The 23,687-nt window shown below is 33.7% G+C and overlaps 1 protein-coding gene across 1 annotated transcript; it reads left to right on the top strand.

The window, feature by feature from the left end:
• The first annotated feature begins 1,167 nt into the window (after window positions 1-1,167).
• Window positions 1,168-23,556, top strand: LOC112053779 (chaoptin). The gene is made up of 19 exons (XM_024093332.2): window positions 1,168-1,317; window positions 4,030-4,302; window positions 4,634-4,803; window positions 5,567-5,719; window positions 6,837-6,940; window positions 8,491-8,589; window positions 9,234-9,335; window positions 9,605-9,749; window positions 10,327-10,581; window positions 11,135-11,307; window positions 11,968-12,171; window positions 13,375-13,609; window positions 14,664-14,863; window positions 15,880-15,964; window positions 17,237-17,432; window positions 18,433-18,510; window positions 19,153-19,350; window positions 19,822-20,089; window positions 20,987-23,556. Exons 2-19 carry the CDS (start codon window positions 4,038-4,040, stop codon window positions 21,465-21,467), a joined length of 3,411 nt encoding a protein of 1,136 aa, XP_023949100.1. The 5' UTR covers window positions 1,168-1,317; window positions 4,030-4,037; the 3' UTR covers window positions 21,468-23,556.
• The last annotated feature ends 131 nt before the right edge of the window (window positions 23,557-23,687 follow it).

The raw sequence follows: 23,687 nt of genomic DNA, 5'->3' as shown, positions 1-23,687 counted from the left end.
CGGCGCGAGCACAAGTCAAAGGAGAAGGACTAATAAAGGGCGTCGCGATTATTTGCACGAGTAGAGTAGTGTGTGGATAGACAGCGCCATGTAGTGGCAACATCGCAGCATACGTAGTTTTTATTATTCTGTGCTCGCAGCAGGGGGATTAGCACTGTGTGTGTGTGTGCGGCATAAGCATTAGGCCTAGTCCGGACTACTTTAGTATTTTAGTCGAGTAGTAAATCCAAAAATTGGTCGACTAAAATACTAAAATAGTCCGAACTAGGCCTTAATAACCACGATTATGGATGAAAACTAGTAAAAATGCAATATAAAAAAAACTTTCAATTAAAATGTATTCAAAAAAAGTCATTGCCAAATAATATGTAAAAGAGTTTCGTTCGTAATTCACGGCGGAATTATCTACTGCAGTATTAAATATTTCGCTTTTTCGAAAACAGTATCTTCTAAACGACAATCGTGAGGTATTCGTGTGGTCTATCAGCATAGATTTATCTGTTTTCAGCGCGTAAATGATGCCTTCAAAGTATTCGGTCAACAAGTTTTTAGCAAACCATATCCATATTACAACAAAAACTGCTGTCAGCATTATCACTTGACAAAACATGTAGAAGTAATAAGGAAATATAATGGGGTCAGGGGTAGTCATTTGTGTTATTTTGCATATAATCCACTGGATCCCCATCCAGTACAGGAGGCATTGATTCGTACCAGAGCATAGCGAAAAGCAACATTCCCACATCCTGCCACATAAGATATAAGGGAAGCAAAATACTTCCCACCAATTGTGTCTAAACACATTTTCTTGTGGTATAGTAAACCTCTGGGTTTGGTGTACTTCACAATCAACTTCATGTTTATTTCTTGGCATTTCTGTATTTCATATTATTTAATTTGTTTTGTATACGTCAAATCTGAAAATTTGTTTACGAAATTATACAATTTTCAAACTGACGCATTAGATTATGGACATGGAATCATGCAAAAATAACGAACTCGTCATTTGTCGAAGGAACTCGTTCAATGTCAAAAGGCCAAGAGTGGCCAAGAGTATTTTATTTAATCTTTGGTCAAAGGTCTTTAGACAATCTGAATGGCTGTCACTGTCACTTGACATAATTTTCTAATTTCCATGTACACTTTTTTTTGACACTTGACAGTTCTGTTTTACTTACGGAGGAGTGGGCTGCGTTGCAGCTACATAAAAATAACATTGCGTATTTTATATTCGCAATTGTTATGTTATATCAAATAAAGTAATAAAACAAGTAGATTAGATCTTGTGTTTGCTGTTTCGATTGAAAATATATGCAGGTTAGTTATTTTCCGTTGTTTATTTCGAGGTGAAAGTATTTGCGTAAATTCCATTGAGTCATAATATTGATGAAAACTTTATTACAATCAATATAGAGGTAATTTAAATATAAAGCATTATTCAATTAGTAAGTAAACTGCTAATTATAGTCGTTAGGTCAATTAGATATCACTTTGTACTTCTAAAATATAAAGTGCCCTTTAATTAAATATCTCCGAACAAGTTTTTATGGCCTTGTAAGTTGTAGTTATGACTGTGACAGACAGTATTTTTTATTAAAAGTATTATAAACTTCCTATATAGGTCAATGTAGCCTTGGGAAAATGTGTGCGTAGAATTAAATTTTTAAAGTCGCAAATGAACTATGACGATCTAAGTTACGACTGTTATCTCTTGTTTATTTTTAGGGTTCTGTAGTCCACTAGGAACCCTTATAGTTTCACCATGCCTGTCTGTCTGTGCGCTGTAGTACAGCGCACAGCGCATAGCTATAAATTAGCATGAGAATGTGTTTTTATTGTCTATGTTGGTTTGGGGTATCGTTATCGGTATGTTTGTGCATTAGATAACGGTTTAAACTGCTAATTTAGTCTACAGACCCCTACACTGTGCATGGCTGACACACCCTAGGCAGTTTTTTTAAATTACTATACTATAAGTATGTACTTCATATTATGTTTTTAAAATATTACTAATAAGTATTTACCTTGACTTTCTTTAACCAAGACATCGTTGTTTAACACCAGGCATGATTATAATCAAACGCGAGCCTATTCAGGAAAAGAAAATGTACTGTCGGTTTATGTTTTCCTTAAATTCTACAAAAAAAAACATATAAAATTTAAAAACTGTTATTAAACATTTTTATCATCATCATTAACAACCCATACATATTTAGCTCATTGTTGAGCACAAGTCTCCTCTCAGAATGAGAGGCGTTATGCTAAAAGTTCACCACACTGGTCCAATGTGGATTGGATTGAAAAGTTGGAGGTGCATGCTCCGAACCTTCCGAATCTACTCTACTCTACTAATCTACCATACATGTATATATTCCAGGCTGCAAGGCCAAAGAGCACAGGCTATATTTTTACTATTGTTATTCCTATATTTATGACACAAGTGGAACCTTGGATGTTTGTAAATTTAACTTAGAAACTAACACTGAAAGAAAACTATTGTTACTCAATAATTGTTATAAGGTCAAGTGTAGATTGACCCTCACGGCAAGAAAAGGAGGGATATTATTACCTGCTACTTCCTTTTCACTTACTTACATTAAATTGATTTTAATATTATTATTTTAGGCCTAACAAAAACTATCATGGTTAATACAACATGGGCTTAGCACCATTTTCAAACTAATCAGCAGGTAGAACATAATTATATTACGTTGTTATTTTTCACTTCTTAGTTTTGTGGGTACATATTTAGGTTTTGAAGTCAGTTGTTTTTATTGAAACCTTTATTATTTCTTCATTTTAAGTGCAAAATAAGATAATATGTGTAAAAAATTAAGGAGTTCCCTTAATTGTTTTTGATCTTTACCCCCTAATAATAGTCACAATCCATGTCTACAACTAGTCGGGAAAGACTGTATTAGGATTGGGTACGGACTTGACCATTATTGATAGTTACATCCCATCTAGGTGGAAAGTTCTCATCAATACAAATTAATCAAGCCCAAACACAAGATAACTGCTGCAAATGGTTGAGGAGTTCCCTCATCTGCATTCTGGCTCCATCACCAGATCATTTTCAAACATTCATAAAATTGTAGTGCTTTAAAATACATAATGAAAAAATTTATGAACACACAAGTCACTCTTATAATTTTGTAAAGTTTCCCTCGATTTCTCCAGGATCCCATCATCAGATAGACATGATGACTATGGGAGCACATGTGTAGTATACTCTTTAAAATAAAAAAAATAATTTTTCAAATCACTTCAAGCCTCTTCTAGTAATCAATGTATATACATAAAAAAAAAACATACCAATGAACTTGAGAACCTCCTCCCTTTGTAGTCGGTTAAAAATGGAGTAAAAGTTCGAGCTAGTTGCTACAGTTTATTTTTGTTATTGTAAAACTTTGATACTGATTACTAGAGGCAACTAGAATTATCAATATGCAATTAAGGTAAAAACAAGCTGATAATGTAAACAATTTATTGCATTCTTGTTGTATTAACAGTAGTGCTATGTTGCGTCAGTTTTTATTATGGTAAACAACAACAAAGAATTTATAATTTTTATATTGAGAGAGACTATCAAATATAATAGGAATACTGTATAGTCCCAAAGTAGTTTGTCTTTTGGGTACTAAGACAACTTAATTTTTATTCTCTACAAGTTAGTCTTTGACTACAATCTCACCTGATGGTAAATGATGATGCAATCTAAGATGGAAGCAGGTTACCTTGTTATCACCATACATCAATTTTATTTATTACACTATTCACACTAATGTTATAAAAGCGAAAGTTTGTGCGTGTATGAAGCGATTTGGCTAATATTTAAAATGTAAATAGATTTTATTCTGGATTAACACATGGGCTGCATCATTTTCATCCCGAAAAATCCATGGTCCCCACGGGATTTGTGAAAAACTGAAATCCACGCGGACGAAGTCGCGGGCGTCCGCTAGACGATAAATAAAAATTAATTATAGACTTAATTAGGCAAAAATATCAATAATTTTTTTTTTCCAGATCACAAGATGGCTACATACATAAAACTTTTTGTACTGGCAACATTAGTTCCTCATTTGAACACAGAGTACATTCCCCCCGGCCCAGCGTATCCGTGTCCGAAAGTGTCAGACAATCCGCTACTGTTCCCATGTGTGTGCGAAAAAGGGACAGACGAGGGGTTGTTTGTAAGATGCGAGAACACAGGATTGGCTGTAATGAGCGTTGGATTAGGGAACATAGCTGGTATGGGGTTGCCAATTGAGAAGTTGATCATTAAAGAATGTAAAATATGTAAGTATTGTATTATGATTCGTATACATTTTTACCAACACCTGCAGGCCTAGCTCTCTCTTTCGTTGGGATTGGATTGAAAAAAGAGCAATATTTTTTATTTCGCTGAGTTATTGGTTGACAAGATGTCTTTTATTTATATTTTAAATGCATGCCAGTCAAATATTTTATAAAAAGTATCTTATATATTTACTTAGTAACACAGTTTTAAAATAGTTCCTATTACCATTTTTCTTTATAGGAGGCTTACAAAGCCTAGTGCAGTGTTTGTCTTTAAGCCTAGCATTAGCAAGAGTTAATGATAAAAAAATAATAATAATAATTGTTTCAGCACATTTGTTCGGCCCACTCCTACACAGATCTACAGTAAGGACTCTACACATCATAGACACGCCCATAAAGTCTATAGACGAATACGCGTTCGCTGGCGTGAACAGGACGCTACAGGAGATATACATGTACAACACTAAAATCGACGAGTTCCCTAAAAAGGCTTTTAAGGTACTGAGTATGGCAACACCAACGTCATCATTTGAGTGCGCGCAAGATTTATGTCAGCGATTGGCGGCGCTCTTGATGTCGCTAGCTTTATCTCTTTTATCCTCAGACCAATTATTATATAGGACCTGCCTCGCTACGAGACGTTACTTTTCTGTCAATGATCTAATGCGATTTCAAAACTTCTAGTTTAGTATAAGATATATACTCAATCTAAGCTCGTTTTTCTCAGAAAAAGACAGACAATATTGCTCGTGACTATGAGTGTGATACAGGTCCTTCTGTAATTGGTCTGAGCTTTTACCCGTCTAGAGATAGAGATATACTTTTGTCACTAATTATAATTGACAAAGGACTAATTATCAAAACACTCTTCATCATTGTCATTAGCAACCCAAATTCGGCTCACTGTTGAGCACGAGACTTCTCTCAGAATGAGAGGGGTTAGGCCAATAGTCCACCAAGCTGGCCCCATGCAGATTGGCAGACTTCACACACCTAGATAATTCTCATCTATGCAGGTTTCCTTACGGTGTTTTCCTTCACCGTTTGAGACACGTGATATTTTTATACCATAACTAAAAAGTTGAAGGTGCCTGCCTCGGACCGTATTCGAACCTACGCCCTACGAATCGAAGGCAGATGTCATATCACTGGGCTATCACGGCTCTCTAATTACTCATCAAATGCATTTTCTAGGAACTGAATGCTTAGTTCCTTAATAGTTTTATTGGGATAATGTTTAATAAGATTTTCTTTCATTCAGATTCTAGGCAATTTGACGATCCTGTCAATAAATGGGCACCATATGACGTCACTGAGCAAGGATATATTCGCCGGTAGTCTCGCTACCGGTCGGTTAGAGAGGCTGCACTTGGTTAACGGCTTGATATCTGACATACCTGTGGAGGCCTTTCAAGTGAGTACAGCTTTTACTAATGGAGTCCCAGGACTTCGTTATCAGCGCACATAGATTAAGTTTTTTTTTTTATTCTTTACAAGTTAGCCCTTGACTACAATCTCACTTGATAGTAAGTGATGATGCAGTCTAAGATGGAAGCGGGCTAACTTGTTAGGCGGAGGATGAAATCCACACCCCTTTTGGTTTCTACACGGCATCGATAGAAACGCTAAATCGCTTGGCGGTACGTCTTTGCCGGTAGGGTAGTAACTAGCCATGGCCGAAGCCTCCCACCAGCCAAGTGTAGTTCGTCAGCGCTTTTTAATCTGTCTTACTCATTGACCTCTTATAATAAAAGGACGCACAATCATGTAGAAACTTTCACTTAAAAACTGGCCAATTTTGCTTTTATAGTTTTAGAATTATAGTCCAATATTCAATAAAATCCTAAATTCAGAGCAAATTCAGCCTTAAGGATTGAGTTTAAGGTTGAATTTGCAAATGCGAATACTTCAATTGAGTGCCAAGAAGTTATGTTTGGTGCTCAATTCAAGTATTCAATTCAATTCACTCATTGAGTGGGGACGTTTTTTGGTCGCAGATGTTTATCCACTTTTTAATATTAGATTGATGGTCTTACTTGAAAAAACACTATTATCTATACTAATATTATAAAGCTGAAGAGTTTGTTTGTTCATTTGCTTAAACGCGCTAATCTCAGGAACTACTGGTTCGATTTGAAAAATTCTTTCATTGTTATATAGCCCATTTATCAAGGAAGGCTATAGGCTGCTATATTATCCCCGTATTCCTACGGAAACGAGAACCACGCGGATGAAACCGCGCGGCGTCAGGTAGTTCATACATACATGTTATCATCACATCTCATTCCACAAAATATGCATTTAAAAATTATTTTTTTTATGTCTCAAAAATATGTTTTTTTTTTTCTATTTGATAGGACGATAATGAACAATTTATGACCCTCTTAAAAAAGTGTCAACTAGCCTATTGTTATTCATTTGCTGGGTTCGTTAATTGTTTTGTTCATTCGTGATTGACAGTTTTAATCATATAGTATTAATTTTATTTGTTTAAATAATTATTTTATTCACATTTTTCATATATTTTTCAGCATCTGAAGAAATTGAAAACGTTAGATCTCCACGGCAATAGACTGGCGACGCTCAAACGGAATCAGTTCAAAGGATTGAGGGACACAGAAGTTCTCGATTTGAGGTAACATATCAAATCCTTTATTTGCTGATACAGTTTACAAGATCTTAACAAATAAATAGAAGAAGAAGAAGAAGAAGGAATATACTTTATTGTACATTAAAACTTAAATAAACAATAACTTATAATAACACTTATAAACTAATGTACAAATGGCGGCCTTATAATCTGTTCTGTATCACGCCCGATCGGCATGCAAAATATTATATTTAAATCATTCCAGAAATTACTTTTAACACAATATTAAACAGTTAAATAATGAATAGAAGAACAATATTAATTAATTGAAAAAATTAAATGAATCAAAAAACTATTTAAATCATATTAATTATAAAGAATAAATTTATATTAAAATGTCAAAGTTAAAAAGAAATTTATGTCATAAAACGCATTGTCCAGGAGATTATTTTTAAAACTAATTAAATTGTTCTCTTGTCTTATACGCTTTGGTTACTTAATTATATATTCGAATAATCATCATGCAGATGCTCTTATTTAGGAAAGCAGTGTGGGGGAGGAAACCGAAACCTGCAACGCTCTGGAACGTAACATTTTTTTTTTTAAAAAGTATATTTGCCATAATATGTGTTAAATACCAATGACCCTATTTTTTTTTATTTTTTTATATTGTACAAAATACAATACATTACATAATCTTTCCCTCTAACTAGTCGAAAAGATTATTCACCGTTGAGTTATTGAGGCTAAAATTATTGCTTTATGTATAAAAAAATATATATTTACTGTCACTGATGAGTATCATTTTAATGTAAAACATCATGCATTTTTTTTTCAATTGCATTCTTGGGATAGAAATGGTAAGTACCTACTATAGCTCCGTCCACAATTATTTATAAGTAGTCGCTAAGAGAAAATTTAGGACTTTTGTAATCCCTCTGGAGCTCGTTAGTTTTCGAAGTAAACTATATGTTATTCAGAATTGTAATCTATCTACAATCTTCATATATGCCAAATTTGTATCTACCTACATAGTATTAGTACCTATTCAGTTATTCTTTTTTAATAATTTTTAATTTTGCATACCAAATTTAGGCATTGAAAAATATTGTATTATCATCCTCACCACATGTTTGCAAATAAAAGATTGATTGATTGGGTTTCGAATTACACCAATGCTTTAACGAGTGGACAATGGGTGTGGTCAAGTTGATATTATAGAAGATGAGAAATAAATGAAAAAAAATACAACAAGTTTTTTTTAATATTTTTAAATCTTTACAAGTAAGCCCTTGACTACAATCTCACCTGATGGTAAGTGATAATACAATCTGAAATGGAAGCGGGATAACTTTTTAGGAGTAGGATGAAAATCCACACCCTTTTCGGTTTCTACACGACATCGTACCGGAATGCTAAATCGCTTGGCAGTATAGAAGTGTTAGATTAATTATCAGGATTGATCTGCTATGCAAGCTACCTTAAAGGCAAGGGGTTGCTTTTGGGGTAACTGCCCCGCTCCCCTCCTATAGCGACGTCTTTGTCTGTGGACGCTTTCGTAGTCGAAAATAAAATTTGGCTTATTTTGGTTTCAGTTACAATAACATAACGAAATTAGATGGAAGTCATATAGGCGATCTAACTAAGCTTGGATGGTGTAATGCGAGTCACAACCTGCTGCCAGACATACCCAGGTAAATACAGCGAGAGCCTGTGTAGACTAGACCTTTGCTACTTTGTGAATCTATACTTATAATAAAACTGGTCGAATTCTATACATTTATTCGCAATTTGAGATTTTACCAATTATAACAACAAACGTTAGCGTGGCATAACGCACGACAGCGCCATCTAGAATCTATACTTATAATACGAATTCTGTACATTTTGTACATTCTGTACATTGAAGATATTTCGAAAATTTTTGTTGGGGGCATTATAATATAATCGATACTGAAGCTAAAAAAATATTTTTCGATTTTTTGTCTGTCTGCCTGTCCGTGTTTTTTTTGTTATTCGGGCATCACGCTGAAATTATTGAATGAATTCAAATGAAACTTGGCACGGTTTAAGACCATAATACGGAGAAGGTTATAGTATACTTTTTATTGCGAAAATAAAATGAGAAGGGGGTGAAATAGGGGTTGAAAATTAGATTTGTTGAGAGTAAAGTTCGTCATATATTCCTATCATACGTGACAATGTTAGGGATTATTTAGACGATAAAAATGCTTACTACTTTTAATGTATTTGATGTAATTTTTTTAACATAGAGTGTGTGTACTTTTGAATATTTTTATCTGCTCTTTTTAATTTGAAACATATTTTCCTTTTCCAGAGGTATGTTTGCAAGGAACACAGTAATTAAAGTGGTACATTTGGATAATAATAAAATAAAGAAGTTGGATATGAATAGTTTCAGAGGAATGAGGTTCCTGAGGTAAGATTTTTCAATTTTTTTTTAATGATAACTTCTTAACAATAGTCCAGTGAGCGGGGTTCGAACCACCACCTCTCGGTATTGAGTCCGGCCCCTTTACCACTGAGCTATTGGGGCTAATTAAATAGTCATCTAGTAGGCTAGTGACTGTTACAGTGTAAAACAATACCCAACCAGTTTTGACGTGGTGGGTCAATGCTCCAAATTCCCCTCTCTTATGTCGAAAAACCCCATCTAGAAGATTAATAATGATCATGGTATTTTCACAGGCGTCTTTATCTGCAAGACAACCAAATATCCGAAGTGGGTACAGGCACATTCTCCGCTGTGACCCGCATAGGCACAGTGGATCTAGCCCGGAATAAGATCAAAAAAGTTGACTACCAGATGTTCCAAGCTGTCAAATATGCTGAGGTAAAGTTACGAGTACATTATATATTTTAAATTTTAACTTTATTAGTTGTAGTATTTCTAGTATCGAGTAATCGACAAATCAAGGATTATAGAACATGCAAGAATGAAATAATTTAACTGTATTAGGTTGCCTTTGATCTACTTCATGATTTCCTAAATTTTGTCTGAAAAATGTGTTTGGCCGTAAACTAACTAGGGAACACAAAACATTATTACTCAAAATCACTAACGGGACTGGCAGCGTGACCGTGTCTACGCTGCCTAACAAACAACTGAGCTCTAGTTATCTAACCTCTTATTTCTACTAACACTGCTATAACTAAGTTATTTAAGTATCAAAAACTTTCTAAAGAAAGGAAAAAAACCACAAATATACCATTTTTTCAATGTTCAAAGTTCACCGATCTCTACACCCTCTTGGCTGTGGTCAATTCTATTTTTACTTGTCTATTCGATTTAATTTTAATTAAAATTTACCTGTGACTTGTCTGTCTGTTCTGTAATTAACATTTACCTGTGACTGGTAAATGGATGTAAGTCTATGAATTAAAAAGAGAATGGTATACTTTTTTTACAGTTAATAAATCTAGCTGAAAATGAAATAACATTCATAGACAAGCAAGCGTTCACCGACCTCTACTTAGCCGTGGTCAACATTTCTCACAACGAACTATCGAGGATAGAATCTGGTGCGTTTCAAAATTGCAACAACATGACACTATTGGATTTGAGTCATAATAAATTGAAGGAAATCAACAGACTCGCCTTCGATGAAAACACTTACGCATCTGAGCTGCAAGTATCTTATAATGAATTCACTGATTTGGCGCAGGTAAGTTTTTAATGTACATACTGATTATACACAACCAGTATTATATACGAGCCGTGATAGCCTAGTGGATATGACCTCGGCCTCCGATTCCGGAGAGTGTGCGTTCGAATCTGGTCCGGGGCATGCACTTCCAACTTTTCAGTTGTGTGCATTTTAAGAAATTAAATATCACGTGTCTCAAACGGTGAAGGAAAAGATCGTGAGGAAACCTGCATACCAGAGAATTAATTATCTGCGTGTGTGAAGACAGCGTGGTGGACTATTGGTCTAACCCCTCTGATTCTGAGAGGACACTCGAGCTCAGCAGTATACCGAATATGGGTTGCTAACGAAGTAACTAAATACATTAAGTAATAAAGAGAAGTAATATATGCTTCTTTTCAATATATTTTTTTGATTTGTTGCTTACCTAATAAGTACTCAGTTATAGTTGTCACAAGATTCGTCAATTAAATAAATAATGAATTTCTGACGTTATAAATCTGACTATTTTTCCTGTATATTTAGAGAAATATTTAAAATATTCTTAAAATAACTACATTTTTACTTTCAGATACCAATTCATAACATGACAGGCATAAGAGTATTTAATGCATCACACAACAATATTATAACCATACCAAAATCAGCTTTCCCCAAACTGTACGAACTTCATACTGTCGACGTTTCACATAATAATGTCTCAGACATATTTAATGCTGTATTTCAAAATCTATTTTCTCTAAGGTAAGCTAATGATTACAGGTAAATCTCAATTATAAATACATTGGGTCAGTTATGCCATGAAAATGAAACTATAAAAAGAAATAAAAAAGATATAGTAAATATATTTATTCTCTTAACTTTGTCTGTGATGGATTTCTAAACTACTTAACCAATTTTAATAAAACTTTCACACCGTGTGCAGTTTGATCCAACAAAAATAGGGTAGGGTAGGGGGGTAGAGGGTGTCTGGGAGAGATCGCTCCAGCGATTAGGCCACCTTTGTATACTATTTGTAGTTTTAAGTTTCTCTTTTTTGGATTATTTTGTTTTTTTTTGTTTTATACTACATTATGTGCAACACGAATTTTAATTAAATAAATGATTAAATTAGAAAAAATATCACACAGACGACACAATATATAATTGGTTTTAATTATTTATCTATAAAGATGCAATTAAAAAGTTTTAAATAGATCAAAAATTAAATTTAAAATCGTCAGTAGGCAAAAGTATTTTGTAATTGTAGATATTTTTTTACGCAAGTTACAATTATAGATTTCAGGTAATTTACAATTATAAATCAATTTTTGTTAGTTACCACTATTATTTGTTCAAGGAAATCGTAATACTGTAAATAATAAATTTATATAATTTTTACTTGAAAACATGCATTTCTTTCAGGTTTGTCAACCTCAGCCACAATTCCCTAGAACGCATAAAACCTGCGACATTTGGTACCATACCAACGGTACTAGAGCTGGATTTGTCGCACAACAAGTTGGTCGACGTGTCGAGGGGAAGTCTCTCAAAGTTGGCCAGTTGTAGGTTACTGGATGTAAGCTTTAATGAGTTGGATAGAATTTTCCAAATTCCCATCAGTTTGGGGTGAGTATTTTTATAATAATTTAAAATTAAATTCAATCTATACTACTAATGTTATGAATCCTCTAAAATCTGATGTAGAACATTTTTTACAACTGATTACTATGTTAATTTTTTGTGATTAGCTTCATCTTGATGAGAAGATCAACTTTTTTATTTTCCTACAAATTGCATAGTACATTATCTCGTTCCGAGGCTCGGTAATTTTAATTTCCTGGTAACTCAGTTAGCTACCAGAATCGAGTTTTTTTTTAAATAAAAAAGTTGATCATCTCATCAAGATGTAACTACTCCCAAAAAATTAACTTGATAGTAATCAGTTGTAAAAAAATGTTCCACGGATCCCTGACTAGAAGCTCCTACTAATGGAAATCTACATTATTGGAGAATTCATCTACTCTACTTATCAGATTAAAAAAACTTGAATGGATATCTATATTTTTATTGAAGAATTCTTATATGCTGTAAATTACTTAAGTTTTTTTTTAAAATGTACCTAGTTAATAAATTAAATTAAAAAAAAATTGTATTATACAATAATTTCATGCTTGACTATGACAAATACTCTACTGGTGTCGATTAATCTAATAACGATGATTAGTAACGCTATTCTGTAAATATGTTCTTATAACTCTACAGTGTGAGTTTCGAATTCATCTTTGTCTCTATCTCTAGTATCGTGTTAGAGAGAGATGGAGACGAAATTAGATACGAATTAGACACTTCAATTGTTAGAGAGAGAAGAGAGAGAGATGGAGATGAATCAGTCACTCGCACGAGTTATAAATACATCGATACAAAATAGCGTAATCAACATCAATATTAAAAGTTTCTTTACACTTCTTATAGTGCAAATATAATGTAACCAGCAGACGCTCGCGACTACGTCCGCGTGGAATTTAGTTTTCACAAATCCCTCGGGAACCATGGATTTTCCGAAAAAGTTGCCTATGTGTTAATCCACACTATAATCTATCTCTACTTCAAATTTCATGTCATTCGGTTCAGTAGCCGTGGCGTGAGGTTTTCGCAAATCTCGCGAATCCATGGATATTTTCGAGATGAAAAGCCTGTGTGTTAATCCATAGTAAAATCTATTTCCATTCCAAATTTCAGCCAAATCGATTCAGTAGTTGCGGCGTTAAAGAGTAACAAACATCCAAACAAACAAGTATTATTATTTATTTTTAACATAATTTGTTTCAGAGAGCTCAACTTTGCAAACAACAATTTGAGTGAAATCAAAATAAGTACGTGGCCTGTTATGAACGCGTTGCTTCGACTCAACCTGTCGAACAACATGTTAGAAGACCGGTTGACCAGTGACGCGTTCTCTGGTCTACTCACGTTGCAGTCGCTGGACTTGTCGAGCAACGGGTTGACCAGACCGCCGTGGGAAGCTCTGAATACTTTGACTAGTTTACAATATATTTATCTTCAGGTAAGTTTTAACTAAGTAGTATCTATCTTTTCTATTATATACCAATATTTTGTGGATAGGATAAGAAAGAATTATTGTGTTAAGAGACGGTCCAAAATTGTATGAAGCCCAGTCATTGTACCCTGGCGGAAATAAAAAAAATATTTTTTTTTAAACTATTTTTGATTATACAAATCTACGAATTTACTTTAATTATTTCGAAATAACAATCATTCTCTCACAAGAAATGCAACACTATTATGGGCAATAATGGCGGATTGATGACGTTTTTAATGCAGTAGTCGGTTTGACGTTTGCTGTCAATGGGGATGATGACTAGGTTTGAATATATTGATTTTTATGATACATTCGGGTAAATAAGGTCAATGGTAACTAATTTATACATAAAAAGCAAAGATTGACAGGATATTTGCAAAATAAATGAGATTATAAAATTTCAAAATCTATTAAAAATCTTTTATCTTAATTAGATGAAAATTCATACAGTATTAGCTTCCTTACATTAAATGTGACATTTTTTTAATATGTGAACTATAAACATAAACGCACAAATAACAAAGATATTAGTAATTTTGTTTGAACGCACATACAAATCTAACGATCATTAAATTGCCTACGACGTCATAAGTTCGTGCCATTTTGTATGGGGTGTTTTTCAGGGATCCGCGGCAGCGCCGTAAATCTGACCCTTTTAATCCCTGTAGCTCCGAAAGTAATGATCGCAGAAACCCTGTTCCTTTTACAAAATTGCTTTACTATTAGCAATCTCTTATAATTTATATACAATTTAAAAAAGTGTCATCATCCCTATTGTCATGTCATAGTTACTATAAGGGCGCCATCTTGATATAACTCAAAAAACTTGGTTTTATTTATTAAGTAATTTTATTTATTTCTTTTTATTTAGTTAGATTTATTCACTTAATTAGATTTTAATAAAGTCTTTGTATTTTTGATACGGGGTATTCCAATAATACGGGGTACATGAATGGACCTGAAATGGAGCATCACCTTTGGTTGATATATTAAGTTTTTTGTATTTGTCTCTTTGTAGCACAACAAACTAACATCCCTGTCAAAATCCGCATTTGGAAATCTACCTACTACATTCAAGCTAGATTTATCGTACAACCAGTTGAGCGACTTGGGCAAACAGACATTCAACGGCATGCAACAGTTGCTCGATTTGTCTCTACGCGGAAATAAGTTGGAACACATACAGAATGAGGTGTTTAAAGGATTGGTTGCTTTGAGGTAGGTCTAACCACTCCAACCATTTTCTTTTTAATGTATGCGGGAAAATCTTAGGAATGACATGTGGATTTCGTTTTATTTTCATTGATTTGTTGCATTTTTTTATTCTTTACAAGTTAGCCCTTGACTACAATCTCACCTGATAGTAAGTGATGATGCAATCTAAGATTGAAGCGGGCTAACTTGTTAGGATGAAAATTCTCACCCCTTTCGGTTTCTACACGGCATCGTACCGGAACGCTAAATCGCTTGGCGGTACGTGTTTTGCCGATAGGGTGGTAACTAGCTACGGCCGAAGCCTCCCACCAGCCAGACCTGGACCAATTAAGAAAATCACAATCGAACCCAGGACCTCCGTCTTGTAAATCCACCGCGCATACCACTGCCACGGAGGCCGTCAAATTTTAGAGTTTTATTGCATAAAGTAGAATGCATTTTATTCAATACTAGCGGATGCTCGCGACTCCGCGTGGAAATCAATGTAAAAGTTCAACCCCAATTTCACCACTTTAGGGGTTGTACTTTAAAAATTCTTGAATCACATTATATTTCGTATTTTTTTAATTATTTATGAACACATTCTTAAAACTGTAACTAAAAATGAAGGTCTTTCCATACAAACTTTCAAAGCCTATTTTAACCCTTTCTATTTTTATTTTAGGGTCATAAATTACCCTATGCTTTGCTATAAGGTTCCATTTACCATTATACCAAAATTCATCTTGATCGATTTAGCCGTTTAGTAGCTATTTCGTATGTTTTTATAATTTATGAACTATAAAAAACTGTAACTCTAAAAATGAAGGACTTTCCATACAAACTTTCAATCCCTATTTTACCCCTTTCTATTTTTATTTTAGGGTCAAAAAGTACCCTATGTTTTGCTATAAGGTCCCATTTACCGTTATACCAAAATTCATCTCGATCGGTTTAGACGTTTAGTAGCTATGTAGTTATAGTTAATTATCCTCGACTTATTTTTTTTTAACTCGTCTTTAACTTTGATTGCTTTGCAGGAGGTTGGATTTGTCCTACAACAGTTTGGATAAAATCGATAACAAAACCAACGGACTGTTAGATGATTGTTTGTCATTGGAAATGGTAAGCTACCAGATTTCAAATAAATAAATAATAACCGGCTAGGTGCGAATCGGACTTGCACAATGATGGGTTCCGTACCATTATCTACTAATTATTATTAAACTATCTGCGAAAAAACGCTATAGTGCATTGCATCGGATATGCGTCCCGTCTAGCGAAGCTTTAATATACATAAAAAAATATGTTTTTTAAAAATTTTTAATATTCATTATAAACTTGGACAAAGCAACGTCTGCTTTTTTTGCTGCCTAATATTTTAAAACTATTCCGTATCAAAAAACTTATATATTTTATGTTATTGTTCTTTTCAATAATAGTGAATAATAATTGGTTTTTTTAGAAAGTTTTTTTTTTATTCTTTACAAGTAAGCCCTCGACAACAATCTCATCTTATATAGTATGCGCATTATCATCTGAGTCGTCCGGTCATAAAAGTCAAAAAAGATAGGAATGTGCAGCGCGCCTACCTGCGCACCCTAATTATCGATAAACGGCTACCTGCGCACGTGCTAATGATGAGTCAATAATGATTTGGACGATTCTGATTGGTCGGTTTCTAATGTAATTGCATTGCGTATTTTTTTTGCTATAAATGTGTTTACTGCAATTAAATAAATACATTCATGTGTTACTCGTTGCGCACTATGGATACTAATATATAATAAATTTGGCAGAAGACGAAGATTCTGATGATGAAGACTCAGATGAAGATTAATTTTATTTAGTTAATAATTATATAATATGAAATATGTATTATATTAAATCAAATATTGTTAATTTTTTTAATTTTGTGAACAAGATACGATAATAAACTTTACTTATCGATAATATGTCTTTCATTGTTACACCCTTCACTAGACGGCTCCATAAGACCCATAAGTGCAAGCGAGATAGATATAGAGAAATGATTTATGGCCCTAAGACTCAGTTGTTAATGCTATTAGTATAGTAAGTGATGATGCTATCTAAGATGGAAGCGGGCTAACTTGTAACGAGGAGGATGAAAATCCACACCCCTTTCGGTTTCTACACGACATCGTACCGGAACGCTAAATCGCTTGGCGGTACGTCTTTCTCGGTAGAATGGTAACTAGCCACGGCCGAAAGTCTCCCGCCAGCCAGACCTGGACCAATTAAGAAAACTTCAATCGGCCCAGCCGGGGATCGAACCCAGGACCGCCTTCTTGTAAATCCATCGCGCATGCCACTGCGCCACGGAGTCCGTCAAAAAAAAGCTGTTCTAATTTTTTTTTTTAAACTATATGATTTCAGGTGAACCTAAGTCACAATCGTTTTGGTTTCCTATCAAGGAAGATGTTCCCTGAGAGCCCTTGGATACCGTACAGACTGATGGAAGTCGACCTGAGCTACAATGAAATACCCGTGGTCACGTTTGACATCACTTTTGGCGGGAAAAAGTTGAAAAAATTGGACCTATCCAATAATTATATCAACGATATCAGAAATAGTAAGTAGCTATTTATAACATTCACCTATTAATATAATCCCCTTACTATATTATCCACTTCCTATCGCACGAAAGAGACTGCGATATTTCCGGTTTGCCGCTATTGGTCGACAAAATGTAATTTTTTCTTCATGCGACATATCACATGTATCTTAAGGCCTATACTACAGCCTTTCTTAATGAGTACTGTTTCGTTATCAACCCATATTCTTCTTACTGCTGAGCTCGAGTCTCCTCTCAGAATGAGAGGGGTAAGGCCAATAGTCCACCACGCTGGCCCAATGCGGATTGACAGACTTCACACACGCAGAGAATTAAGAAATTTTCTGGTATGCAGATTTCCTCACGATGTTTTCCTTCACCGTTTGAGATACGTGATATTTAATTTCTTAAAATGCATACAACGGAAAAGTTGGAGGTGCATGCCCCGGACCGGATGCGAACCGGTCCCGAACCCTCCGGAATCGGAGGCAGAGGTCATATCCACTGGGCTATCACGGCTCTCTTTTTTTGTTTTATACCCCTACTATGCGCACTTCTTATCGCACGAAAGATACAGTGATATTTCCGGTTCGCCGCTATTGGTCTACAAAATCAAATTTTTCTTCATGCGACATATCGCATGTATCTTAAGGCCTATACTACAGCCTTTCTTGATGAGTACTGTTTACCAACAATGAAGTTAGAAATTAGGGTAGAAAACGCATGTCATTTCATAACTTATTTATTTTAAATTTTGTATGGTTTGTTTATAAAATGTTATGTAAAATATATTAACCATATCTAATTGTTCTAAGCTTATTAATCCAATTTATTTTCATTAATTTGAGAAAAAGTTAATTACAATAATTATTAGCTGTAATACCCTCATTTTTCATTTGTTTGTTGGTAAACAGTACTCATCAAGAAAGGCTGTAGTATAGAAAGAAAGTACTCTACGTTATTTTATAATATTTGTGTACATTTTGTGACAAACATGCCCGTTTCTCTCGTATTTCAGATGTGTTGGGAAATTTGACGTCATTGGAAATTTTGGATCTATCGAACAATCAACTTAAAGACTTGGTATCCAGAACATGTGAGTATTAGATATTCCGTTCCACTGAGAATAAAGGAGATAAAGGGGATAAAATATAGCCTATGACACTCACAAATAACGTGGCTTTCTAGTGGTAAGAGAATTTTCGAAATCGGTTCGTCGTCGTAGTCGTCGTTATCAACCCATATTCGGCTCACTGCTGAGCTCGAGTCTCCTCTCAGAATGAGAGGGGTAAGGCCAATAGTCCACCACGCTGGCCCAATGCAGATTGGCAGACTACACACACGCAGAGAATTAAGATAATTCTCTGGTACGCAGGTTTCCTCACGATGTTTTCCTTCACAGATTGAGACACGTGATATTTAATTTCTAAAAATGCACTCAATTGAAATTGTCCCGGATCGGATTCGAACCCACACCCTCCAGAATCGGAGGCAGAGGTCATATCTACGGCTTTTTTATTTGAGTTTTGAATTTAACACAATTAAAATGAGACCAATCTGGAAGTATACTCATTCAAACAAAAAAATCATTTTCATTGGTTAATAAATAAAAAAGTTAGTAGTAACAAAAATTAAAGTTAAAGTAAAATAAGTATCAAAAACCTGCTCCTTTTTTGAAGTCGGTCAAAAATTAAAATAATTTAATGCTAAATATTTCATTTTTGTTTTTTTTTTACAGCTGACACAACATTCAACCTACCGGAAAACTTAACAGAGATGTACCTCCAGAATAACACGTTAGAAAAGTTACCCATAGACACTATAGTCAAATCTAATCGCTTAAAAGTTCTAGATGTTAGGAACAACTTGTTAACTAGTTTCTATCCTGAGTTAGTTAAGAAGATACGTGATAATAATTTGCTGGTGTATTTCGAAAGTGAGTAGATTTTGAAGAATTATTCTTTTATTTATTAACTAGCGATCGCCCACAACTTCGTCCGCATGGAAAGCAATGTAAACTTTCAAGCCCTATTTCACTACTTTAGGGGTTGAATTTAAATAAATTTGAATTACTTTATATTTCGTATTTTTTTCAAGATTTATGAACAAATTTTAAAAACTGTAACTTTAAAAATGAAGGACCTTCCATACAAACTTTCAACCCCTCTTTGTCCCCATTTTTAATTTTTTTCACAATAAAAAATATCCTATAACCTTCACTGTATTATGGTCTTAAACAGTGCCAAGTTTATTTTGAATTCATTCAGTAGTTTCAGCGTAATAGCCGGCCAAGAAAATCACGGACAGACAGACAAAAATAAAAAATAAATAAATAAACCGACTTTTACTTTACTCTAACTTTGCTTCAAAGTCAATATTTTTTTTAATTTTTTCAATTTTTTTTCAGACAACAAACTAAAATGCGACTGTTTCACGCGCCCGCTAAAGCACTATTTACAAAAAATGCCAAAATCCATTTTGAAAAAGGACACAATATACAAAAACCTTGTTTGTTTCGAACCACCCTCGTTGGAAGATGAAAACTTCGTCCAATTGAACGAAGACAGGTTACTTTGTGCCAGCAACGTTCAACTGACAGACAAAATAAGAGACTATGGCAACTCTGAATACGACTTCGCTTCAGAACCTGATGTCTTGTTTAGGGATATACAATAGTAAGTATTTTTTTATATAGCAACTAGCGGACGCCCGCGACTTCGTCCGCGTGAAAGTCGATGTAAACTTTCAACTACCCCTACCCTACCCTTACCCTACCCCTACCCTATCCCACCATACCCCTACCCTACCCCTAATTTTCTTTGTAATAAACCTCACGGAGCCCGAGAGCTTTCCAACAAATGCAAAACCGTGGAAATCGGTTCGTGCGTTCTGGAGTTATAGCGTCAGGAAGAAAAACCCGACTTATTTTTATATAGTAGAAAAATAGTCGCCAGAACAATTGAATTGAGGACCTCCTCCTTTTTTAAGTCGGTTACAAACGATTTTACAACTCGACAGTGTGAAAAAATTGTTACACTATAGCGCTACAGTCTCAGACCAATTACTTTAATTAAAGACCTGCCTCGTGAGAGGTTCTGTTAAAACTATATGATCACGATCTAACGCGTTCACACAAACTGCGTCTATAGAATCGATGTTTCATTGTGTTAAAATTACACATGTGTGTATTACGATTTAAAATGTATAGTTGTGCGTACAAGGACAAAGGATAATTTATTTGTTGGTGTTAAATATTTTCGATGAGTTCCTCGTCCCCCTCGACAGACAATTTTGTTGGTGAATTTGTTTTTTTTTTTACTGTGTAAGTGCCGTAGTCCCCTTAATGGTACCTCAGCGGCGTCACATTCAGCATTGAGCGAGCGCAGAAGCATCGCCTGATGAGAATGCTATAAGGCAGAAGCAGAAGAGATGGGCGAAACAACTCTTTAAGGGCGTCGCTTCTGTTATGTCTATGCAAAATCTTAAAAAAGGCGTACCTTTCAGACCTTATTGATTTGATATTTATATAATATTTTTTTATATTTATAATGTTTTTTTTATTCATCTTACAGTGCACAAACCTCTATATACGCCAACTGGTACGTATCCACAACAGACGACGTCGCCGACTTTTATATATACGTGAGAGATGGCTCCAACAACTTGCTCTACAGTCAAGACTTAGCTTACAACCTACGTTCGCTAACGATAAACATCGACAAAGATTTCCGAACTGCACTCCAAAATGGCGGAAAAAATGCCGGCCAAGATGGCGTCCAAAACGGCGGGAACATCGAAATATGCATACAAGCGAAGAGTTCCAACAATTTCGCGCGCAAATGGTTTGACAGTCAATGTCAAATCGTCCCGTCCAATTACGAGTCGTGGCCTAAAAAGTTGACAGTTGACAAACGGAGGCTGTCAAAAAAGAAGGTCAGGTACAGTTGGTTCTCTAGGAACAGCGTTTTGGGTTTGGTCAGTGATTCCATTTTGATTACGTTGTGCATATTTTTGGGTGTTTGTTTTAGGAGGTTGGCAGATTTGGACGTTTGATTGGATATTCGTAATAATTATTGGTCCAAAAACTTACATTTTGAAAAATATCAGGCCATTTTTCGGTCTTAATAACCTCCCGGTTTTAAAAGGGGTCTTATATTTACAACCCATAAATGGCGAATCTGTGAAATTGTAGGTTAAGCTATTCTTTTGGATAATTTATTAAAAGTACCTGAATTTTATTCCTATTTCGGTTGTAATTTGTACCTTTACTATATTTATACCAAGTTCATTACCCATATTGGGTTTAAAATTAGCTTTCTATGGGTTAAATCGATGTAAATGAATTTAATTCGGTCCAACAAGTTTCTAGCATTACTTCTCAGTTCAAAAATAGTCTTATAAATACCTAGTGGAAAAGTACCTACTACCAAGCGATTTAGTTTACATCTATACAATAAACCCACCAGGGGAATGGAACGAAAAAGTCGTTTAGTAATCCTTTTCAAGTTATTTGCTACCAGCTCTTAGCATAATTAAAATTAAAACCAAAAGAACACATAAAGTAAGTGAAAATGTTACAAAATACTCTTGTCAATTACCAAATGTACTTACTGCCATATTTTTCGATGTCACAAATATGTAATAATATTATGCCTACTGTGTACTTGTTATGTGTTATTCTTTTATGTAATGGTGCTCCCACACGTCATTTAATTAATTAATTTATATAACAAACTATTATATATTTATTATTATTTTTTTTTTATTTTGTCAAAAACAGTCATTACAAAAATATATTATACTAATTAAGAAAGAAAATATAATCATAATAAATTGCCGAAAAAGAACTATAAATATATAGTAGTATAAAAGTAAGTAGTCCTGTTAGACTGGTTATTATTAATCTTTGTTTTAAGAACAAAAACCGATAAACGTTACTTCGTAATGGATAAAAAACAGCGTTCCCAGATTGCAGATAGACTGATTAATTTGTTGAATCAATAAGATAATTAAATTGAGGTAATAGTTTGCGTTCATTAGTGAAAAAAAATCATAACCAATTTCCACCACCACTACATAGTATAAAAATATTTTTTGGTGAATTTATTGCTTATTTTTTGGATTTTCTTTTTATATTGGTTTTTGAAAGTCAGATGATATAGCGAAACATGATGACAATGATGACGTAGTGATATCTAAACTGCAGCTGTGTGAGAGCACCATTATAATAATACTTTATATTGTAATAAGATTTTTATTTAATATGTTTTTTTAATTAAAGTATATTTTTTCAAAATATGTAGATATGTACAATATAATATGTATTTGGAACAAGTTTCAATTCTATAAGGACATTACTGGGCTTTTCTTAGTAATATTTAATTTATCGGTTAACAATAATTAAAAATTGCAATATAGCATATATTGCAATTTTACATGTAAATAGGTAGATTTTTGTAATGCTTTATTAAATCAGAAATTGTAGGGAACAAATCGAGACCCATTTTCTATAGGAACTAAAATTACCTATATTGAATTTTTTTTTTAAATATTGTGATAGCTGGCAATCGCATAATTTTGATAGCTGGCAATGGCATAATTTTGATAGCTGGCAATCGCATAATTTTGATAGCTGGCAAGCGCATAATTTTGATTTCTGGCAATCGCATAATTTTGATAGCTGGCAATCGTATAATTTTGTTCAAACTGTATATAACACCAGCTATAAAATTTAAGTTTTGTATATTTTAAATAACCAGTATAGTTGTTAACTTATGCATGCCCAGAATGAATTCCTTGACGTATGTTTTTACATTTTATATATTTTATTACTTTATTAATAAAAAAAGAACTTAAAGACTTTAAGTCCGTCCTTTATCAAAACTTTTTGTTTTTATAGTTTTTAATGAATTATGATCATTCCATCACAAATTTTGGCTTTAATTTTTTACGAATTTGTTTATGAATCTCTAATTGTGATTTTTTTTTGTGTAATATACATTTTTTTTGTGTTGTGTTCACTATTTTATCTTTTGTTAAAAATATTTTTTTATGCAATAGTTAATAAGAAAAATAATAAACATACTTTTATATAAATATTTATTTGAATAAATAAAGTTAACTACTTATTTACATTAATAAATGCATTTTCAATTTGGTATTTAATATAAACTAATTATTTTGAAAAATACTTAATATTACTCAATAAAATATATTATTAGTAATATACGAGTAATAAAGAAAAATATTTAGTATTACTAAATATTTATTTAC

The sequence above is a fragment of the Bicyclus anynana genome, chromosome 18, assembly GCF_947172395.1.
Source record: "Bicyclus anynana chromosome 18, ilBicAnyn1.1, whole genome shotgun sequence".
Taxonomy (NCBI): Eukaryota; Metazoa; Arthropoda; class Insecta; order Lepidoptera; family Nymphalidae; genus Bicyclus; species Bicyclus anynana.
Note: the sequence above shows the minus strand (reverse complement) of the source record. Positions and strands in the feature narration are given on the sequence as shown.